General features: G+C 41.2%; 1 protein-coding gene across 1 annotated transcript in view; it reads left to right on the top strand.

Annotated features, from left to right (window-relative positions):
• Nucleotides 1-1,377: 1,377 nt before the first annotated feature.
• Nucleotides 1,378-24,361, top strand: part of tdrd5 (tudor domain containing 5) — a 28,359-nt gene continuing 5,375 nt past the window's right edge. Inside the window, exons 1-17 of the mRNA XM_041935308.1 lie at nucleotides 1,378-1,621; nucleotides 1,805-2,016; nucleotides 2,402-2,699; nucleotides 2,986-3,155; nucleotides 3,317-3,400; nucleotides 3,483-3,539; nucleotides 4,579-4,741; nucleotides 5,210-5,358; nucleotides 5,665-5,879; nucleotides 6,803-7,012; nucleotides 7,112-7,178; nucleotides 7,624-7,824; nucleotides 8,160-8,294; nucleotides 12,468-12,533; nucleotides 12,935-13,120; nucleotides 13,257-13,413; nucleotides 15,959-16,013. Of these exons, the coding sequence (XP_041791242.1) occupies nucleotides 1,378-1,621; nucleotides 1,805-2,016; nucleotides 2,402-2,699; nucleotides 2,986-3,155; nucleotides 3,317-3,400; nucleotides 3,483-3,539; nucleotides 4,579-4,741; nucleotides 5,210-5,358; nucleotides 5,665-5,879; nucleotides 6,803-7,012; nucleotides 7,112-7,178; nucleotides 7,624-7,824; nucleotides 8,160-8,294; nucleotides 12,468-12,533; nucleotides 12,935-13,120; nucleotides 13,257-13,413; nucleotides 15,959-16,013 (2,669 nt within the window). The remainder of the gene's footprint in view (nucleotides 1,622-1,804; nucleotides 2,017-2,401; nucleotides 2,700-2,985; nucleotides 3,156-3,316; nucleotides 3,401-3,482; nucleotides 3,540-4,578; nucleotides 4,742-5,209; nucleotides 5,359-5,664; nucleotides 5,880-6,802; nucleotides 7,013-7,111; nucleotides 7,179-7,623; nucleotides 7,825-8,159; nucleotides 8,295-12,467; nucleotides 12,534-12,934; nucleotides 13,121-13,256; nucleotides 13,414-15,958; nucleotides 16,014-24,361) is intronic.

Consider the following 24,361-nt stretch of genomic DNA (forward strand, 5'->3'; position numbering starts at 1 on the left):
GGGGCCAAGTTCCTGGTTCAGGTCATGCCAAATGATGACAGTTCAAATAAATGTGGCCCTTGAGTCACAGTGATTAAATGACAGTACAATGTGACATAATTTAATAGAGGAACATTATCCTAATATCTGGACGCTGAATGCTCTAGGGAACAAGCTTATTTTACTTATTTTTTATTTTACTTGTCAGCCATATATAATCATCACATTAAAAGTTACATACCTCGTTTTTGATGCATATTTGTCTCCCAAATATATTAGTGCGTGTGAATGGGTAGATAAAATGCATTAACTTAAATCACTTTGTAGAAAGGCACTTATATATAAAGTTCGGTTCCTTGCATTAGTTTAGGGGGCAGAGCTGCCTCATCCAATATGGCGGACACGCTGACGTATCGCAGCAACGGGCCAACCCGCTTGATGAGGCGTCTACGTTTATACGTCTATAGTCTCGAGCTGTTGAATCGAAAATTGAAGGGGGCGTTGTTCCGGCTCTGCAGGGCGGCGGTGCTGGAGTAGGCTCACTCACTTTAAACACCACCAATCAACTCCTCCTTATCTCGAAACCTACAGAAGGCAGCGGGTGGGTCGTAACTTTGCCATAAAGAGACTTACATTTCATCTTAGAGAGGTCAGCGTGACAATTTATTTGAAGGTGGGCAGACAGCTAATTGAAATAAAACATATTCGAGCTTGTGTCTATTTTGAGCTATATTTGAGCAGGTGTTTTGATGAATGTCAGTCACTTGTTGCAAACTAAGCACTAGGCTAACGTTATCGTGCTCCGTCTAAGTACTTAAAGACACTATGAATTAATTTATTTGAAACTGCAGCAGCGGCACCTAAGTAGCTGGATCCCGTGCTCAACCTATTCAAGTTTGCTGTTTTGCAAGGTGGAGGCTAGCATAGCTAATTTAGCATTTTATGCTAGTTAAGCAGTTGAGTCACGCGCAGTTGGCGGCGATGTGTGTGCGTGTCAGGCGCTAATTTTTACTCTTGTTTATAGTGTTGGCCTGTTACTTCAGGAAGGTTTGTTGAACCTGTAATGACAAGAAAGAAAGAAAGTAAATAGAGTGGATTTGATATGTAACTGCCATCACCTCCTGACATTTTTATCCATTTGTAAGTTTCAAAGATGATTCAAAAAAGATGAAACTCATTGCAAAATCGACCGTATGACTGTTTTTAAAAGAAGGTAATTCAAGACATTTTCCTTTGGCAGCAGGACTGGGTAGAAGCAAGTAATACTCCAGTATTTTATTAACTTTATGTCAGCATTGTGGACTTGTCTGCATTCCTCTTCTCTTGTGTTTTAACCATGTGGTTGGGTTCTGGGTGTCCAGTGTGTTGTACTTAATCTTCCCTTCCTGTGTCCTCCAGATGTCAACAGGCAAGATGAATCAGGAAGACGTTTTTGCAAAATTGAAGAAGGATGTTCGTTCCCTGCTCATTTCATCTAAGATGGCCTTGGACCCTGAGCAGCTCAAGAGAGACTATCTCAACATGCTGGGGCATCCCATGCCCCTGAAACACCTGGGCTTCAGAAACATCATGGATATGGTGAAGGAGATGCCTGATGTGGTGTCAGTGAACTTCAGGGCAGATGGCAGCCCGGTCTTAAAGGGTACGGCCTTTTATTCACTTGAGCATGTGTTTGTATTTTGATACTGTTTCAGTTTAGCTTTAATGAAAATAAAACTGAACCATAGTAGTGTTTTATTCATATGTCCTCTCAAACATCTGCCTATCAGACACCTGAACAAGTTGTTATACTTCATGTCTTACTGTAATATGTCCGCCATTGCAGCTGTTAGCGACGAGTCCACCCAAAACATAGAGGTTTTGGTAGCTAATCAGCGCACATCTAAGGCTGAAAAGAAGGTCAGAAAAGGAGGTGTTGGCTACTTCTGGCCCCGTTTTTGTTATCCGCCCCCCACTGTAGTCCTTCCCAGAAGAGGTCGTGCTCCTCCGGCTCTTCCTGCCCAGCTGAGGGCACAGCTGCGCACACTGCTCACCTTGGTATGTCTTGAACATATGCTGTCAAGTTTATTTAGTAAACAGGTATTTAAACTTTAGTTGTTTCTCACCAAAAAGCATTCTGTCTATCCCCCATAATAAAATGGACAGTTTAGGTTTATTGATGTTTTTTAGCTGTTTGAATAAAAGCTATCGAGAACCAGAATCACACTGTTGAAACCAGCCTTCCTTTCCCATGTAATGGGACAAATATTCTAGTCTTTTTTTATTTACATTTCTTTTGCAATGCACTCAGTCTAAATCAGAAGTACTGTAGAGCCCTGGCTGACTCTCTGTACTGTTTTTTGTATGTTAGTTTTTCAACAAAATCATGTAGCTGTTGCAGCAGAATGTCTTGTTTCAAGTAATGATGCAGCCGCTCTCCCAGGGTCCACTCCGGTTGTCTGACTTGGAGGTCTGCTTCCTGCGCTGCTTCGGCCACCCGCTCCGTGTCCACAACTACGGCTTCTACTCCACTGGAGAGATGCTGCAGGCAGCGGCAGACCTGGTCCTTGTCAAGCAGGGCAGACTGGGCTCAGTTCTGACCCTGAGGGAGCACATGGTGCCCAGGCAGATGTCCAGCTTTCCAAGGAAGACTGGACCAATAAAGTCAGTGTCACCTGCAACTGACAAGTCGGCCACCAAAGGGCAAGACACCAGAGCTCAGACACCAACAGTACCCCCAGGTGTGTGTAAAGTTAGAGCTGTGGTAAACTCCATCTGTTTCTGGAGACATTTACACATTTTGAACATCTTGCCAGAATGTATCTCAAATAAGGATCCTTATCATTGTCTTTTGGTTCTGTTTATGCTTTGCTTTTATAAGATTGGTTAAGTATTATAAATATAATCTCCCCAATGTGCACTGACTAGCTGTATGTATAACACAATGTTCAGACTCCTCATTAATATAATTGTAAGCTCTGTTGTCTTAGTTTTTTTAAATACTTTTGTGCTTTACCCCAACTGAAGCTGCAGTGAAGCCGAATCCTCCGAACCAGCCCTCTACTGAGTTACCTTCAGCCCCTGTCGATACAGAGCCATCAACTGTCAGTAACAAGCCAGAGATGGTTGAGGAAAACCAGGAAGTGGACCGAGAGCTCTGCCAGGAAGGTCGGCTTATTCAGAAATGTACCCTTAAGGTTTGTTCTGATTTAAAACAAGAAATCACAGTACTTACACCTGCATGTTGACATGACATGAGAGCATGAAATGGGGGGGGGGGCATAATTTTGTGTAGAATAATTATGTATTTATTTAAAGTACAGTTGTTTTTGTTCTTTCTACTTAAATTCTGGGTCAGCTGGAGGAGGAGCTTCGCCAGCAAATCATGGAGAATGGAGTCGCTGGCACCGTTAGTCAGGAGCTGAAGAACAAGCTACGAAAGGTCAGACTTCCTACTAGGTAACCAAAACACACGATTACAAGTCTTGTAATGAACCCCTGTATATGTTTATGACTCTCTGCAGGTTGTAGGTCAGGCCAGTGATGGATTATCTGTGCAAAAACTACCTGCTGAGTACAAGGTAAAAAAACAAAAAACAAAAGTCAGTTCTTCTCCACACTGAGCGTTTAAGACGAATTAGTCATGGGTTGTGAGCTTAAGGGCCCTGCATGTCATTATCTTTTTTAAATTGTTCCCAATGAGGAGAGATGGTGTGTGTGACTGCTTAGAGAGGTGCTGCTCCCAGTGCACTTCTAGTTGAAAATCAGTGAACTTTTCAGAAAGGTGCTGGTGTTGTCACTCGCTCCTTTTCAGTGAACTAATTATTTATTAGAATAGGTGGGACTCCTCGCCATGGTAACTAGAAAATAGAGGAGAGGCTTGTTCTGGCTATGTCTGTCTGTCCTGAGCTTTATGATATGTCAGACAGAAACATAACAACAGTGAAAAGAAACAAACAAGAAAAACAAAGAAAAACATGGTGAGAGTTCTCTACTATACTTTGCTGTCATTTACGGTCATGCTAGCTCATGTCTTCTCTGCGTGTTTGACCGAGAGCAGGCCTCAGCTCACACACACACACACACACACACACACACACACACACACACACACACACACACACACAGTGGACAGCAGAGCAGGTACGCTAGATGAAGTTAAGGTTAACTTTTGTTAACGAGACTCGAGTGAAATGTAGAAAAACTGTTTCCACTTGCTTTGTCTGCAGCTGTTCTTATTGCTGTTTAACACAACTGCAGCATGCATGCTAACATAATAGTATTACTAGAAATTGTGAAGATGTCATAGAAAGAAAAACCATGTGGAGTGTTTTTTCTCCTCACACTGCACAAGCGCTTCATCCCAGTGCTCCCTATAAACACAAGCATACACAAGACCTAAGAACTAATTCATTGGAGAAACTGAATTATCGCTTTCCAGATCCAGCCAGATAAAAAAAAAAGCATTGGTTTTGTTTCTTGCTTTTGTGAGCACCTTCCTGATGTAGAAAGTAACTCTAACTGAGTCTACTGGCCCCTGATAGTGCTGTCTCAGGTGATAATGAAGGGTGTATGGGGACCTTCTTGGGAATCTCACCTGTGTTTTTTTTCACTCATCAGAAGCTTTTTGATGAGGACTTGCCGCTGCGGCAAAACGGCTTTGCCAGCGTCACTGAACTGATCATGGCCATAAATGACACCTTCCACCTGAAACCTACAGGGCATGACAGTGGACAGCAGTGGATAGTCATGGACATACAGGACAGTGACATTACACAATCAGGTGTGTATGTGTGCTTTTTCAAATACCATCCGTCAGTGTCACCCTATTTACCTCTTAAGGTGTAATACAAGCTATTCCATACATGTTTGACATATGAAGTGTATACTGGAACTATACTGTTTTACTGTAAAGTTACTTGTAGAAGGTTGGCTGAAAAATGGTGGAAAATAGTGGACAGGGACAATACATTTGATGTTTGCACTCCAGCTACACTGATTATGTTAATATTAATATAAATGCCATGCTTATGGAGGTGTTCTTGAGATTGGAGTTTCCTCCTCCTATAGTTATTTATCTGCTACTAGTGCCTCACAAGGACACCAGTCTTTCTTTGTTTCTGCAATCAATACTTTTCTAATCAATGATCCATTGTAATAAAGGGTGGTGCATGAGATACCGTGTGACAAAGCATTCTCATGCAGCAGTGGCTTTCAGCTAAGCAGGAAATGTACTTCTTTTATTTTGCAGGTTTATGTAAAGATGTGAAGCAGCCACATATGAGCCACAGCTTGAGCTGTGGAAAGTCTCCCTGGGAAGACAAACTGGAAAGAAACAGTGATGTCACGAACGATGACAAGAATGAGGAGACCAATAACAATTTCAAGACCCACGAAATGGTTAGTCATCGTCTTTTTCTATTATTATTTTACCATGCTAGGCTCTAAGGACAGTCTTTAAGGAAGAAACCCGAGTAAGGATTTTGTTAAGTAATTAGAGCAACACATGGTGTTATGCCTGAGCAAATCATGAATTTTCACTGCATTAAATAATCAGGTGTCAGTGCCTCATTATCAGCATACGCTGTGTAACATGGATTTTTGTCACCCCTGTCACTAATTATAAAGTGCTATTGAATAATATTGAATCTAGAGTACCACTGCTGAATAGCACTCACACTTTGCTTTTAATGTGAACACCTGTAGACCTCTGAGATCTGCCCTACCATTAAGGTGCATTGCAGCCCTGCGCTTCCTCTGGACGCGATGCAGAGTCAACGTCTCAAACAGCCAGTGCGCCATCATGCTCGAGAGCTGATAGAAGTCCTGGTGGAACAGGTGGAGTCACCTGGACGTTTCCACATCCGCTTCAGCGAGAGTGAGGATGCCCGAGCTATGGAGGACATGATGATTGAGATGAGGTGGTGGACCTGTTAGTGTCAGTTTTAGTCAAAAGATGATGTACTAAGACTTCCTGCACCTGGTGCATTATTAGGGAATTTGCAGTCTAATCAGTTACATAATGAGTATAATCATCATGCCTGGCACAGTTTCAGTCTGTTAATTCTTTGCTGATGGGCATTTAAAGGACCAGTGTGTAAGATTTAGGACTTTTACTGGCAGAATATGGCAGAAATGTATTATAACGTTCATAGTCATGTTTTCATCTGTGTTTAATTACCTGAAAATAAGAATTGTTGTGTTTTCATTACCATAGAATGAGCTCCTTATATCTACAGAAGGAGTGGGTCCTACAGAGTCTGTCATGTTGTACTGGCCTGTTTCTACAGGTGCTCAGAAGGGACAAGCCACTTTAGGTTTTCCTACATGCTTAGAAAGGGAGGGGTGAGGCGAGGCGTATTCAGTTGGTAACAGCTAGATGCCACTAAATCCCACATATCCCACACATATCAAGATATTGATATGTTTTATAAGTCATTACCTCATCAATATGTGAACTAAAATACAGTAAGTCAGCTTGACCAACATGAGTTAAGAGTAATAGGTCATTTATTAATTCTGTGCATCTTTGAAATGTATTCCACAAAGCTAGTTCCTTTTGACACTTCAACCTTATTATTCAATCTTCAGTGAAATAGTAAAAAAAACTATTTGAAGAGGCCAAATAATTTTCTGCGCAAAAACAAACAGACAACAGACAAGTAAAATAGAAACCAGGAACTGTTTGTTATAGTAAAGAAATCCTGAAACTATGCTGTAAAACATCATCATTTAATCATCATGACTTGCATGTCATGCATTTAAAGCTTCCTGATGTTTCTCTATACGCAATGACATCTTGTCTCCTATATTTTCTCTCTTGTGATCCTCCTGTGTACTCCAGACGATATTACACCTGGCCTGAGATGTCAGAGCGCTACCGCCTCCCGGAGCAGTTTGTCAGACGGGGTCAGGTCTGCTGTGTGTCTCCCAAAGGAATGTGGTTCTACCGAGTGGTGATCCATCAGATCATCAGCCCCACTCAGGTCGAGGTGTACTACGTTGACTTTGGTGACATGACCGTGGTACAGAGCGCCAACCTCAAGTTCCTCAAGTAGGGCCACCTCAAACATTTAGGCAGTTAAACAATACAGCTACTACGAAGTGTGCTTGTTGTGCAGATCTCTCTACATTTCATCCGTCTGTTTCTCAGGTCATGTTACTCAGTGCTTCCAGCACAAGCTGTTCCATCATCACTCGCTGGAATTAAACCCACCACTGTGAGTCTGATTGCATATTTAATAATATATTCACAGTTACCTCATGGCGAGTCTTGTAAGGCTTGCACTAGCTTCTAATTAATACCACAGTCATCTGTATCTGGCATCCATCCTGTGTTAGTACTGCAGACAGTGTTGAATTTCATGTTACTTTATGCATTCTTCCTGCACCATTATCAGACTGATTTTTCTAATATATATATATATATTCACACAATATAAGCACAAAAAATGCAGTTGGCTGATTTTTATTGTTTTAAAGAAAGTGATTAAGTAATTAGCAAAAGTGTTTTGTACTTTGATCTTGCTAACTGCAGCTACTCACATTTTTTGCTCCTGCATACTGTATGTGAATAAATTCAAACTGTCGGGCTGCTGGATGTTACAAAATATTCTGTTACCATGGAGTTTTACTAGTGAGAGTGTTGTTGTTTGCCTCTTGCAGGGCAGCTGGACTGCTGAAGCCACGGCTTCTTTCCAGAAGCTGTGCTCCGATCACACCCTGGTGGGCGCTTTGGATTGTTACGTTGGAGATGTGCTGCAGCTCTACCTGTGCGACACAAGCGCTGATGACGACATCTACGTCCACAGTGCCCTGCTGAGCCAGGGCCACGGGACAGCCTGCAGCCCTGCAGCCAGTGCAGCAGTGAGCTACGCAAACAAACTTATTTGTACCATGATCATGATAATTACCACTTTTTGATTGGCTGGCACTTCTCACATGTCTGCATGTATGTCAACTGTTCTAAATTATTAGATATCATTAGATATGTATCTGATAGTAAAGAGCAGTCATAACAAAAGTTTGCATAATTGATATAATTTTAATTCAGGCTTGTTATGAGTCAATTCCTTGTTAGTGTCACTTCAGACAAATGTTGGTTTCAGTAGAATATTGAAATACAATACACATTTATACTTGATCCATACACCCACTTCTAAATAATATGAACTCTCTATACGTCATTTCTTTTTCCTCAGCTTTGTGTCCAGGTGACCCCAGTAAGTCTCTACCTGGGGGAGGGAATGGTTGAGCTGCCAGAGGTGGAAGTGGAGACTACTTCCTCTTCCAAACCAGAAAACATGATTGAACAGACCACGTCGACCTCACTGAAGGTACTATGGACTAACACACACATACACACTTACCCACCTACCCAAGTGATGTGGTCACTTTTGGCGACATTACGCAGACTTACATCCATTTCATGGAAACTAACCCCTAACCACTACTTGCCCTTACTTTTTCCCACGTTTTGTCCCCAGTTGGACATGCTGTCCCCAATTAATTGGAATTAGTCTGAAATCTGTCCCTGAAAGTATCCCATGTCAGAAATGCATGAACAAACAGCGAGAGAGCTGGTGCTGCTCCATGTAAAAGGTTCCAGGACAGCCAAACAAAACACTTGTGTTCATACTGGGTTACTTGTGTGTTTGTGGTGGATTTGCAGCTTAATGTCTCAATTGTTTCTTATCTATGAGTGCACTCTCTTGTCTCCCTCACTCACTCACTTTCTCGTTCTCGTCCAATCTTTTATTGTTGCTCTTAAGCTTTTGTTCTGCGCTGTCTATAGCTCTTATCTTAGCAGCCATACTGTCAGTGCTTGCAGGCCCACTGCAGCACAACGCACTGTCAAACAGTCATTGTACACACTCACATCAAACACACACATCCACTTGCAGAAGGGGGGTTGCAATCCCATGCTACTTAATGTATAGTCATACTGTTCAGAAGGTCACAGCTTGTTGTTGGCCAATAAATAAGATGACAGCCAATCAGTGGGCTGTTTAATGGATATTGGATTTCAAGATTGTGATACTGTCTTACAGTATGTTAGTGTGGATGCTTGTTAAACTGAACATATATTGAAAGGAGATTTTACAGTGTTACTGTCTCAGACTGCATCAACAAACTCCAAATTTTTTTGTTTATTTGCATACTGATAAAAAAAATAAAAATAGAATAAAATATAAAATATTCTTGGCAAAATGACAAATAAAAAATGTGCTTTTCCAAGTAGATGCAAGTAGACTGAACAACAACAATTGCAGAGAAATGAAATTGATGAAGTAAAAGCTACATTTGGACTGCAGGCAGAAATGTTGCAGGTCTGTTTTTTTTTCATGATAGTGTGAACAGATTCGGGACACTTCTCCTAAATTAGATGCAGGTCTGAATTTTTTATTTTTATTTTCATTTTGTTTTCAATATGACCTCAGTCTGAACAGCCATATAGAAATTCATGCACTTTTACATCACTCACACTTCTGCACTCAGTCTTTCTGCAAGACTCTTGTGGAGAGGCGCTGACAGATGTACTGTTATTAAAAGTAGCCGTTAATGTCTTATGATGTGTTATTATTAAGCTCATGCAAGTCAGTTCAGGATCTTAACCAGTTCACACTGAAATGTGATATTGGCCATATTGGAAAGGTAATATGAACAACCAAATTAAAAAAAAAACTGATCTGAGAGCAACAAATCTGAATTCTAAGGCTTGCAGTGTGAACGCTTCCAATCAATGTGGAGCTGTTATTTAATATTGGATTCCAGCTGGGAAGTATGAGAGCTAACTTGAGCCATGCTAATGATTTTTTTCAAAACTTTCAGCAAATTTGAGCAGCTTTATTAGTCTTTCCTGCTTGTGCCCTTATATCTGCTATCAAGAATGGTAGAAAAAAATCATAACATTACAACAACATAACAATTGGCAGGCCAAATGTAAGGTGGTGAGTTTGACAGATCCTCATGATATGTCTTTTATTGTTTATCTATGCCATTTGTTTATTAACTGAAGGTCTAAAAAGCAGTATCTTTGATTGTGTGACCTTTGCAAGGAAACTGCAAACTGATGGTACTCGAGGCAGACATTGATTTGGGTATTTCAGGAAACCCAGCAGCTGTTAAAACAATATCTGAGTTACTCTGGTCATAAGTCTAATGAATAACTTTTGTGAAGGCTGCGGTGATTTTTATGGCCTTTTATGTTCATATGTGCACTGCCATCAGCTGCAATTACTTAGTGTTCAATCTGTCATGTTACCAAATGTGCAATGTAACATACAACAGCAATTCCAAAAACAGCTGGGATACTGTATACAACGTAAATAAAACAGATGGTGATGATCCAGCCATTTGGAAACAGTACAAAAACAACATACAGTTGAAGTCATGTTAAGAAATGTGCTTCTGACCATTCTCGTCCTAGTGGATGATAAATGATTCAGGCTTCAGTTGGCAGTTGCCCTCTCTAGCTCTGCGTCCCGGATGTGGCTGCACATCAGACCAGACTTTGCTGACGGTTCCCTCAGGTGGATTTGGATTCAGTGCCTGAGAGTGATCGATTTTCTGAAAGTCTGCCTCTGTTAATGTTTGGTGGTGGGATGTTTTGTCACATCCAACAAAAACATTGTTTCTACTGGTAAACTCCATATCTCTCAACTGACCCCAGGACTGGCTGATATAGTGGATCATTGGTGTACTGCACGAAGACCATCGTAACTGTTGAAACCACAAGGTTCAACAAACTGTGACTTGTGGAAACCATTAGAATTTTTCAAAATCATTTTCAAAAAAACAATGAAATTTCTCAGTTTCAACATTTGATATGTTGTTTTTGTGCGATTTTCAATTAAATATGAGGAGTCAATGTTTTGCAAATTATCACATTCTGTTTCTGTTTACATTGTATACAGCTTCCCAACTTTTTTGGAAACGGGGTTGTAAAAGAAAAGGTGATGGAGCAAAGTGGTAAACATGTCCCTGTCCCAGCAGTTTTGTAATGTGTTGCAGACATCAAATTCAGAATGAGTTTAAATGAACAAAAACAGTTTGTCAGTTTGAGCATTGAATGTCTTGTCTGTTTACAGTTTTCTGTATTGGCCTGAAAGGATTTTGTCAATCATTGCGTTCTGTGTTTATTTACGGTTTTCACAATATCCCAACTGGAATTGACATTGTATAATTACAGGATGCACAGTGCATACAGAAACATGTAAAACTCTTTCAAGATTTCCACATTGACAAAGCAAAAACACATTTTTGAAGTTTTGTTAAACCCTTGTGACACTCACAGTTAAGCTCTGGTTCATCCTACCTCTGTCGGTGGTCTTTATTAAATGCAATGGACATAATTAGGAAAGGCACACATCTGTCAATATAAGGTCTCACAGTTTATAGTGTATGTCAGGCTAAAAACTAAGCCATGAGGTCAAGAGATTTGTCCTGCCAGACAGGATTGTGTCAAGGCACAGATCTGGTGAAGGATACAATAAACTGTGTGCTGCATTGAAAGTAGCCTCCATCATTCACACCACCAACAGTCTCCCTGGATCAGGCCACAGGCCAAAGTGAACAGTCTGGTACAAAGGGCCTTGGTCAGATAGCTAATCAAGGAGCCAGTGGTCACGATGAATCAGATCCAGAGTTGCCTTGTGGAGATGGGTGAAGCTTACAGAAGGACAGCCAGCACTGCAGCACTTCATCGGCTCCCTTCATGAAGAAATGCGACTTCTCTTCTGGGCTTTCCTCAGCAGGTAGACCAGACCCTGAGCGACAAACGGCTCATGGTAGAGAGGCCTGACGGAAGCCATTGCTCATTAAAAGGCACATGACAGCCTGCTGGGAGCATATGAACGACTCAGACCATGAGAAGCAAAATCGTTTTGGTCTGATGAAGATTGAACTATGGGTGTGTGGAGGAAACCAGGAACAGGAACTGGAAGACTAGTCAGGATTGAGGGAAAGATGAGTACAGGAAAATACAGAACAATCCTAAGTGAAAATGACCCAAAGAATAATACTAAGAAAACTCAGGAGTGGCTTCATGAAAACTCTGCCAGAGTCCAGACCTGAACCCTATACAGCATTACTGGAGAGATCTGAAAATGGCTGCACACTGACACTCCCCATCTACCCTGGTCACGCTTGAATGGTTCTGCCAAGAAAAATGGGAGAAGCTTCCAAAAGAAAGGTGTGCCAAGCTTGTAGCATCATTTCCAAGAAGACTTGAGGCTGTCATTTGTTCAACAAAGTACAAAGTGAAGGGTGCTTATGTAAGTGGGATATTTCAGTCTTTTTAATAAATTTACAAAACACTCCAATAACCTGTTTTTGCTTTGTCATTGTTGAGTATTATGTGTAGATGGATGAAAAAAATGAATCCTGTTACGATGAGAACTGAATGTAGTGAATCAGTGTGCAGTAAACACAACTCAAGACCTCTGTGCAGTTACATGTCTTAATGAAAGAGGAATCTGAAGCAAACAGGAAGTTTCTTGGTGTCTCAGGTTGAAGAGGAAGAGATGCCCACCCTGGAGTTCATTGATGACAGTGAGATCAGCTGCCACATCCAGGTATGGCCACATGACACTGACTGGTCCAGAGCCACAGCACCACTGCCTTCATTCCACATTTTAGTAAAACTTGGATACTTTCAGTTTCTGTATGAACGCATTGTTTTTTTTTTTCTGGAGCACCAGCTGAGTGTGAGGTGGTAAATTGAAAGATTGAGCAGAAAACTTTTATAGTGTCAGCTGGGTTAGGTTTGAGTGATTGTGACTTCACACCAGTAAATGCAAATAAACCTTTTTTTCCACTGCAATCATCTAATTTCAATAAAAGAGGAATAATGTAGAATCGATCATGGCAGATAGCGTTGTATGTGGACAAAAAGATTTAATTTTTACAAAATAAAAGCACAGAATTTGTTGAACAAACACTAGTTAAGTCTGATTTATTGCTGTGTCTTGTTCAGGATAAAGACACCAACCTGTTTACTGCTCCGCGACATGACCAAACCCTCAGCTGCAGTGAATGGGGCTCGGCCTCAACCAACAAATCATCTCCTGCCCACCCTTCCAGTCCCACCTCCAGCTCCCTCGCCCCTCCAGATTTGAACCAGACCAAGACAACCCCAGCTCACTGTAACGCTGATCCTAAAGTGAGAAGACATCATTTGTGTTTGGTTTTATGAAATTAAATCCATGGTGGATTCATGTTTTCATGTAAAGCACTTGAGAGACAAAACAAGTGACAGTAGATGTTTGTCCATTAAAGAAACTGTACTCTGTTCTCAGACACTAAGCATGACTCCTCTGCCTACTCTGCAGCCAGCTCCATCTAGCTTGAATTCCAGGTCCTGCTCTCCAACACTGGAAGAGGAGCGTCAACGGCCCAAGGACGCTGACCCCTCGTTGGTCAGGTCACCTGAGATCCTGCGGCCTCTGAGTCAGCGTACGTATACACACATACCGATTTATCTTTTTGAGAGAAGTACAACCCTGATTCCAAAAGTGTTAAATGCTGTGTATGATGTAAATAAAACTGAACATGAAAGTGTGCTCATCCTTTTTGACATATATTCAGTTGAAAACAGTACAAACACGGTGTTTGTGTTCTTTTTCCTCATGAGCTCCCAAAGCCACCTGTTTGGATCATCCCACAGGTAAACAGGTTGATTGGTAACAGGTGATAGTATCATGATTGGGTATGAAAGGAGCATCCTGGAAAGGCTCAGTCGTTCACAAGCGAGGATGGAGCGAAGTTCAGCACTTTGTGAACACATGATTGGATAAAGGAGATTAATACATGGACTTGGGAACATTTTGTTGAATTGTTAAACAATGGAAACAGTTTGTTTGCAAATGATTGCATTCTGTTTTTCTATATGTCTTACACAGAGTCCCAACTTTTTTGGAATCAGGGTTATAAACAATGTGCAGGTTAGTGACACTGACATGAAGAAATCCAGTCTGCTGAAGTGTTGAGATTTAATGGGTAACTGCAACCGACTCTTAGAAATCAATACTTTGCTTCTTTGGTGTAGAGGGATACGTTGAGTCAGTTTTGTTTATTGTGAAGCTATTTCAGCAAATGTAGCTTTCCCATGTGAATTTGTCATTGAATGGCAAGAAGATTGTTTTTTCTTTTATTTCTGATCATTTTAGATAAAAATGCACCACTTCTTATATGGCCTTAGGATTTTGTGCCATTTTGTGGATATGTTACGCTCCATAGATCATGGATCATGCTGAGCAAAGTTCCTTTGTGACGTAGTAAAAACATTTGATTTTTACAGGTCATCACATTGAACTTTAATAATTTGCAAGAATAGTTACTGTTTTCTCCAAAGTACTGAAAGATAACACTGTGGAACATCAGTCCTATTGTGCACACAAAGGCTCCTCTCTCTTGCGCGCACACACTCATTTTCTAATAGGATTAAACAATGACCTTCATTAACCTGCACATGTACACAGAGAGAGAGAAGCCTTCAATGAAATTAGACTGTGTCCGTGGATGCAGAGAGGACGTATTGATTTCCATCCTGCTACTTGCAGTGGTGGATGTACCTGCACTGAGAACCTGACACAGATTCAATTAGACCTGTTACCAGAGCTATTTGACCCAACAAGCTGCTTTCATTGCATTTATCCTGATATCAATACGCTGATGCTCCACCGTGCTTCTACTTGCACAGTGTTAATGAAAAAAGCAAAACAAAGTGGGTCAAAGCAGATTTATCTGCAAATCTTTTTTTTAATCGTGTAGCGTTACAAAGTGCTTTACGCAGCTGCTCAAATACAGATGAACACACAAGATAGAAACAGGAATTGGTACATGATAGATTAGCGGATATGATGTTTGGGTTTTGTGCGTGTGCTGAAAACTTGTGTGACTACATACAGACAGCACATTTGGACAATGTGCTGACAGTATTCCCTGTGGTGAATAGCTACTGTGCAGCTCCTCTGTATTTGTCCCTCAGCACGCCCTGAGACTTCTCTGCTGGCCTCCCGCACAAACCTGACATTGCAGAAATTTGAGTCAAATAAAACAAATATACACAATCACCTGCAAATGCAAAGTCGGCACATGTCACTTGCCGGGTCTCTTTTGTGTCCCTCTTGATGCACTGATGGCTGACTTTGTCCAATCATCATATTTGTTACATACGAACGAGTCAGCCGCCAGATTATCATTGAGCTGCTCCTCAGAGAAAACACTGCAGTCGTACAGTGTGAAACAACTGAAAATGACAATTTCCATGGTCTTATTTTTTTTTTTTTTAGATTAGTTTGTTTTTAAAACTGGACACCATCTTAAATTCTTGCTTTTGCTGACCTCCAGTGATTACAGCTCTTAGATTACTGTTATAATGTTCAAGTGTATTCAGGGTGTGCTCAGTCGTTCCTCTGACCACAGCTCACAGTAGCTCCATGAGACACACACTTGAGACTTGATTAAAGTGGCCCATTAGGTGTTGTGGCGTGAATGCTTAAAGATAGAAAGGAAGAGATTAGGGTGTGCTGCAGGGGACTTTGTTCAAACAGCTCTTAGTAGTTTAATTATGGAGTTTTGTTTCATGAATCACAACTGATTTATCACTCAAGGCAAATAATTTATCTGATTATGGTGAATGCATTAATGTAATATTTGTAGAATGATGGATAGAAGAGAAGTTCACTACAAAACTAGCCTATAGGGACATTATGCAGAAGGTTAGTAGCTCAGTTGCTATGGATTTACAACTGATTTACCAGATTACGATTGGTTCTGTGACGTTCGCTGTCCTTTTAATGTGCTTTTAGAAAAAGGAGTGCACTGTGAAGCTGATTACGACACTGTCACCGGTGTGCTGCTTCAAAAAAGCTATGGATTCATTCAGTAATAATCAGTTCACTTGTTGATTAAGTTCAGTTTGTGCATGTACTGAACATCTCTTAAGTGTAGTAATGTCTTTATATTGGTAAATAATGTGTTTTATTGTGTTGTCCAGGTGTCCCGCTCAAAATGCGAAAGTCTGGTATCATGTTTCCTCTGTTTGGGGCCAGGTCGGTCGTGACCCCTACATCCTCCCCAGTCCAAATCCAAACCCAGCCATCTGAATGAGTCACGACACAAAGGAGTATTTATTCCTTAATAACTATAAAACTGATAAAATATTTGAGAATGCAGTTTATGAATAATTTCCAGCTCTTGATTTGTTTACTGACTTGGCAAACGTGCTAAAAGCATTCGTTTTAACCTATCCTAAATTAGTTCAATTGTATGTTAGACCCTGTTTGTTTGTTTCTGCTCTTATTGTAATTGTAGCACAAGCAGTGAAGTCTTGGAAGATTGAGAAAATGTACAGGAAATGGATGGCTGTCCTTTTTTAAATGTGAATGCTTTTTATTTTAAAAAAATGTTTTTCTTTGTTTGTTTTTGTCATTTTCTCAGAAGCCATCAGTATGTCTGTGATGTGTTCAATGGTTTGATCATATATCAAGATTGCAGTTCTGCACAGAGTTAAAACATTTAAAAAAATACTGAACATTACAGAAACGTGCAAGTCATGACGAATGTTGTTTTATTTTGGAAATAAATCTTATTTGATAGAATATTTTAGTATTTTTTGTCAATGTGTAGACCAATGTCTAAACACAATGTTTCACACAAAAACAAAGCCTTTTTTCTTTATCCTTTAGAGCATGAAATATTTGAACACATGTACACATTTAAATTGCAGGATGATGTGTTGTGTTGCACAATGCACAGAAGTTCAACATCTTTCATGGTTAGTTAGCGTTGGATATGGAAATATTCTGGCTCTTCACCCTGTTTCCCCCCTGATGCTTCCCTGTCTGTCTCCTCCCTCTCACTCGTCCCCTCATTCAGTGAGTTAAGGGTTTATTTGTACCAAACCAAAGTTGCTGATGATTGTTGGAACAGTGGAAAGATGAAGCATGATGGTTTTGGCGAGTTGTATTTTGTTTCTCTTGAGTTTGAATGAAATATGTTTTATGATGATAAATACTGTTGTAAATGGAGTCTGGAGGCTTTGTCAAGAGCGATGTAGCGGCTGTTTCTGGCTAAACAAAAAGCAACTTACACTTCAACAAAAAGGTCTGTCGCTGGAGGGATCCTTTCCATAATGTTGTCAAAGACTTAGACTACCAATCTGAGCCTGTCAGTGGCAAAAACAAACACTATTAGTGGGCGTACACTAACGGTGGAAACACCCAGAGGAATTACATTGCAGCCCTTCTTGCAGGTGTCGGGAGAAGCACTCTCACTTAATACTGGACAGATTTCAAAAACTGTGTGTTACCATGAAAAAATCTGCGACCCAAAAAGCATTTAAACAGCAGCCACCATTATAAGAGACATCTGTAAAACCGTCATTACTATTTGTATTATGAGTGTTAAATCCATGAAACACTAGTGTGTGTGTGTGTGTGTGTGTGTGTGCGCAGAGGGCCGCACAAAGTGGAAGTAAACCTGGAGGCTAGAACGCTTTTTTGGCTTATGTACTTGCTGAGTGGTTTGTAGTGAAGTGAGCGTGCACCATTTTCGAGTCCAATATCCTGTTGCTATAGTACAGCTGTGGTTAGCATGCTAGCATTAGCATGTAGCGCAAAGCAGAGCTCTGAGCACAGCCCCACAGAGCTGCTGCCATGGCTGTAGTCTTGTTTCCAAAAGTAGTATTTATATATTTACCATTCAGCCACTGTTTATATATATATATATATATATATAACTTAATTAGACCTCTAACCTTTAAAACAAATTTGAAAAAAAAATCTAAATTCAATTTAGAAAGTGATCCAATCACTTTTGTGATTTCATTGTTGGTGCAGCAATTCTGCAGCTGTAGTGCCATCCTCCTCCCTGGCTCTACTTTCCTCCTCAGGACACTGTGGTCAATGTGACCTTCAGCCAGGCAGTTAATTCATACTCTGCCTCATCCTGCTGAGTCACTAAATCTTCTTTTGATTTATACAAATCTGTTTTCCTGCATTTGACTTGCGTGACTTGGCTGTTCCGAAGAGGTGCACGCAAACAGCCGCACCTTAAAACTGTGTCTGAGAGGGAATATGAATGACTGGAGAGACGAGATCAGCGCACAGGAACAATGAATAAAACAAAAGACCATCTCTAAACTCAATGACCCTCATTACCCAGAGTCAAGACGCTTTGCTGAACAGAGCTGACAGCTATGGAGCTGAAATGTGCAGCGCCGCCCACATCAACCAGTATAGATGTAATGTATGCATCCCCCTGAAATCTATAGTGAGGCCAGAACTTGAAACTAGAGGTCAGTCACCAAAAATATGTTCAGACTCAAAGAGGTTAAAGCAGAAAGTGGAGTCCTGGATCGTTAGTCTGTATCCTGCTGGGCTCCCTGACCTTTACTGACGTAGCCAATTAGCTTTTTAAAAAGATTCTGATGAGAATAGCTCCTCCTCTCCCTCTAATAGAGCAACACAATGAAGAACATTAACCTACATGCTGTACACACACACACACACACATTTCCTTCTTTTGCAACAGTGACGTACAGTAACACCATGTAACCTAAATTCACATACACGATACATACAAATATTGTATGTACATACACGTGTTTTTTGTAACACAAACCTTATCTCTGATTTGCCCACACAAACACACACACACACTTATCAGTGTTTTGTAAGTCTAGTGCATGACAATCAAAGGGTACAGACACTCACTCTTTTTAGGACAAAAACAAAATGACAAACATTAGTCTTCACACACACAACTTACACAATGGTAATGCGTCAACAAGCATGAACATAATCACACACAGGACTCATTTTTCAACACCAAGAGGCAACAAAAAGCTTAACCACACACACACTGCAAGGCATTGCTTGAGACAGGCTCCCTTTGTGTGTGTGTGTGTGTGTTTTGGTGGAGGGTTGGTAAGGCAGGCGCACAGTAAACCTTATTAAGGAGGAGAGTAATGTGGTTGCAGCTGATTAGCAGCCAGCAGCAGCAGAGCATCACTGCACTAAATGAGGCATGAAGATCTGATGGCCTTGATTTACAGTCGAGATCCTGAACCAGACTGTCAAAAAAAGACTTTGTTTTGGGGATTAGTTCAGTAGATGACGGGTGTTACTGACCATCTGGATGTTTGTCGCCACTTTTTTTTTTACATCCATATCCACATTTTAGGTATTTGGTTGATGTCAGAGTAGCTTTATTGAAAATAACCATCAGCACAGGAGCAGATAGAGAGCAGGTTAGTCTCTCGCAGTTGTTAAAAGGGATTAGACCGACATAGTACACAGCTAATTAGGAATGGGCAGATCAGTGCTTGAAACATATACAACCGTGATTCTGAACATTGATTTCTGTAAATATCTGCTTATTCTGAGTCTGATGTGTTCATGTCCACTTCATCTATGCTTCACAACTTCATGCAAACGTACTACTTACATTTGTACAGATCTCCATAGAGATCTCTGATCTCTGAGATCTTCACCACTGATGACGATATACTCCTGGCTGGCTGTCGACATCCTGTGATTTGTATGAATTACTGTGCATAACGTAATCCTGTCCTATCTTTGCTTGATCAGTCACAAAACCTTCTCTTTGCCTCAGAGAAAAGTGCTGCTGACTGTATTGAAGCCCTGTCGCAGCTCGTGTATCAATCAGTCTAATCAGTTCCGTGTTTTCACCCGAGCAGAAGCTGTCAGCTAGCTGAAAGGTTGTCATAGTGTGATCACAAAGTCAGTCAGATGGATCAGTGATGACATGATGAGTTCACAGTCGAAGAGGGATTAAACATGTCTGCTGGCTTCTGTGGGGACAATCATCTCTCAGATCTGGCCATCAGAGGGCAGTGGTGGAAAGTATGAGAGGTTTCCATCTTCCATCAGCTATGTTTTCCTTCTACTGCTCTACAGCAGTGAGTATTGTTTTACTCCACTGCAATACTCTGACAGCTGTAGTTACTTAAGATTTTAGATGAATACACAGATTAGATTAGATTAGATTAGATTGACTTTATTGTCCACCTCAGTCGAAATTTGTTGTGCAACAAAGGTACATGTAAAACACAGAACACCATCAAAAACATACAGTCCATACTTTTTTCTTATTTCCTGCCCTGTGAACGATGTCATGGCCCCTCAGATTGATTTTGCGACCCTTTAGAGGAACCCAGTCCCTAAATTGGGAACCACTGGACTGACCTAGCTCAATGTATAAAGCTGGGTAGTTTAGTTTAAACTAAGCTAAACTTTAAGAATAAAAGGCCACTTATACACTGATGCACTGATCCTAACATTTCTAAAAGCATGTCAGAGAAGGACAGATTCTTTGTGTCTCATTAGAGAAATAAAAAATCTGGAGGAGGTGCAGAATGTTTCATATGGAGCTTAAAGAAATAAACAGATATTGATGTTGATGTTGTCCTTTTACATTTTAATGTGCTGCCAAATCACAGGAACACAGAGGACAGACGCATCATATCTCAGATGGTCATTTTCCTCTGCTCTCCAGTCTCTCCTGTTGCTCAACAGTAGTTGTATTTGTCTGTGTATTCAGACCGCTCATTGGATCAGCTTTCTCACCAGAATGTTTAGGTACGATGAGCTGCATAATCTGGTCTCTCTTTCCATCCAGCCATCCCTCCCTCATTGCTTTTTCGTGTCGTCCCTGCAGCCCCGCTACATCTGCAACAAGCCTTTTGTTTGTAGTGCCTTTGGATTTTTGGGGGTTACTTTGGCTTGCAGGCTACGTGCCTTTGCATGGTGACTGATTCTGGATGTTAGTGTGCATGTCCGTATGTACGTTCTGATGGCGTGCGTAGGATTTGAGGAGGTTTGTGCGTGAGCAGCTGCGCGTGTGTGTGAATTCATATGCTGTGTGTAAATGAGGGTGTATTAAGACACTCTCATCCACTGAGAGATAATTTCTAGACGAGAGACGCCTTTATTTTTATCCCTGTGTCAAAAATTCTTATCTGCTGTATTAAATTTAGGACAATTCGAAGAAGATTGGAGAGAAGCTTCATTCTCCTGCTAATCCCTCAGGCCTCTACTTCTGCTACTTGTGCACACACACACACACACACACACACGCATACACACACACACACAAAGCTAATGAAGCTTTTCCACTCTACACACTGGATTTATACTGTATGTCATGCTTAGTTAACAGTTTCCTTGTTCTGTTTCCTAACTCCAAACACTACTTTAATCATCACTACATGTACAAGAATGTGTCATGTTGATACAGTGTTGAGGCAAGATTATTTGTGTCACTCTTCATCAGAAGAACGACCTCAGATGTGCTCATTCATTTTCATTCGCTCAATGAAAGACCAAAGAGACTATCTGCAGTTCTGTGGGAAGTGTCGTACACGCTACAGTGACTTCCTGGACACTCCACAGTGACGACGAACGCGTGATTCCTCGTTAACCCACCAGTTGTAGTCTTTACACTTGTCTTTGTGTGCAGGTTAGACAAAGAAGATGTGCCAGGGAAGAACATTTAGAGGGACTTGTTGTAGCTTTTTTTTTAACTTTGGATAGAACCAGCCGAGCTCTTCCTCCTCCTGCCTCCAGTCTTTATGCTAAGCTAAGCTAATCACCTGGCAGTTACTCTGTGTGGCCACACATGAGAATGGTACCAATCTTCTCATCTGACTCGTGCAAGAAAGTAAGGAAGTGTGTTATCTAAACTGTCAAACTGTTCCTGTAACAGTTAAAGCACACATCAGGACACTGATGAGCGAATGGAAGGCAGACAGAGCAGCGGACAACATCAGTCTATATGCTAGAACTATATGGTCTTAAGTATAATTTGGACTATAAAGAAAACTCAGTCGACAGACCCACTGATACTCCTCATCTCTGTAACCAGCTGGTTGTGTTTCAACACGTTTCATCAGAACAAACTATGTGCATCTCCATATGCCTCCAGGTCAGCCTCAGGCATTATGCTTTCTGGCCATTATTTAACGCTGTAGCTCAGGAGCAGAAGTGACCATATTTCACGTTTGGTCAGATACTGAATTGGTGACGCTAATCTTGGGCGTCCACTGTGAAACTGTAGAATTTGTGGCTTTTTTGCAGCGACATTCATATTTGAAGTTTTTTTGTCCGCCTCAAGCTCATTGGTTCTACTGATATTGAGCTTGTAAGTGAAAAAGCTGGAAATTATTCACTGGAATCACACATGTCTCATGATAACTTTCATTTTGCTGAATAACTTCTATCAGATTCTTTCAAAGTCTTCACTACATATATGATGTGAGTCTGGACAGACATGGATGTAAACTGAACCTGACTGGTCGGTGGAGACATAAAGCTGCAAGTTAATTCTACTTTTGAAGTCATCATCACTGATTCAGTTTTGTGGGTTTTTTTTTTTTTATCTACTCCAGATGCATCAGCTCACCAGTGCTGCCATGATACTCTGGTTAGCTAGCTGTTTATTTGCCATTTTTGTTCTTTGTTTTACATATTTATCTTCGTCTAAAGAAAGTGCATGCTGCCACCTGTCATAATGACCCTATCCTCAGAAGTCCCAGCCCTGCCTCCTGTCGGTCTGAGGATTTATGGCTCTGTGAATTAATGGAGGCTTTGAGGAGACCCTGGGGGGCAGAGGAGAGCTGCCTGTTGGAAGGACACAGGGAAAGAAGGACTGATGACTGAATCCCATGTCTTCACCTCACTCTTGTCCTGGTCCTTTCTTAAAGTTACATATTGTTGTTAAATGTTGTGGTTGTCCCAGTCACAGTAAATGATTCCACTGGAGCTACATCCTTTCCTCAGAAAAACTCGTCACTTTGAGCAAAACTTAAAACACTTTCATGTACAAGCCACTTCTAGGAGTTAACTGGCTGTGAGTCCTGCCGTTCCAGTGCTAACCCTTGCACCATCAGCTTCACAGCTGCGCTGGAGTGTTGCTATCCTTCAGCGGCAGTATGGAGGAATGAAGGAGATGCTGCTCTCACTTCTATTCATTGCATGTCTGTAAAACGTAAGTAAAAACAGAATCCAGTCATTTACAAATAAACTGTGTTCACTGGCAGCAGTTTCACAAAGTGTACTCAGCTGGTGCAACCTACACACTGGACCTTTAATAATATGAAGAGCAACACCTTTACAGTGAATTAGAGTCACAGTAATGCTGCAGAAAATATCAGCTTTAAAAGCCTCAAAGGAGTTACAGAGGGGTATTGATCCAGGGTGGTGTCGTGTTTTACATTATTTAGGAGCGTAAGTTTGTGTGCTAATTAAACATTAAACATTTACTTTCAGGCTTTTAATGGGTTGTTTAAGGTTTGGTAAGAGTTGGAGTTATTGATTTTATTGTGCCTGTCTCCCGTGTATCTGTGGTGTGATATGATACTTTCACCTGCCCCCGTACAGTTCATAGGCAAGATTACAGCAAATTCCAAAGCAGCTTTGTTATTATTGTATTCTGCATGCGGCAAATGTAAATGCTGAGTCTTTCTTACACACCAGTTGTCCATATTCAAGTCAGTACAGGTCCACCAGACCACCTGCTACACTACACAGCTGTTCTCCACCTAGATGCAGATGTGGCCAGCATTGTTTGCCAGCGGCATCCAGCTGCAGCTGAGCTCCAGGCTCAGTTAATATGCGATGACACACTCTGACAGTTCCATTAAATCGTATTTATGGCAGCCACGAGTAATCGATATGCAGATACGCCATGCTGTCCGCATTCGCACAATTGTCTTTGGTCCAGCAGTGCAATGCATCAAACTGCCATGCTCAATGACAACAGAGACAATATACACCATCACTGGGTATTGTTTGTCCCCGCAGACCTCTCTCCCTCTCTCTCTGTCTCTTATCTTGTCTCTCCTCCTCCATCTCCATCTCCACCCCATCCTCCCTCCTTCTGTTTCTTTTCCTATCTTTCTTTATTGGAGGAAGCACTTTGGTCCATACTCTTTCATCGAATGAAAGAGTAGAAAATAGATCCATTAAACAGGCAAGAAAAACAGAAAGATGTACTGTATGTGCGACTGTTCGTATAAGGAGTGTTGGCCTTCAATAAGTCCTGTGAATCTGTGGTTGAAACCCTCTCTGCTCAGTCCCTTTGGCGCATTACAGAGGGTTTGTACAACAAAAGACACGCAGCTATAGAACATATCTGGGCTGAGCAGGCTTAAACCCCTTCATATAGACAATGTCACAGAACAGCAGTTTTCTGCTCTGCGCAGCCGCAAAGCAGTAACTGAGCAGGGGGGCTCGCAGCGGCCCTTCAGTTTGGACATTGGTTACATGAAACTACAGTGTGCTGCTTTCGTACCAAAGACGGTTGCCTTGGGAGCAACACCCTATTATTCAACATGACAACTGTATAGTGCTAAAGAAGTGCAAAACAACTGGGTTCA

The sequence above is a fragment of the Chelmon rostratus genome, chromosome 4 (genome assembly GCF_017976325.1).
Source record: "Chelmon rostratus isolate fCheRos1 chromosome 4, fCheRos1.pri, whole genome shotgun sequence".
Lineage (NCBI taxonomy): Eukaryota > Metazoa > Chordata > Actinopteri > Chaetodontiformes > Chaetodontidae > Chelmon > Chelmon rostratus.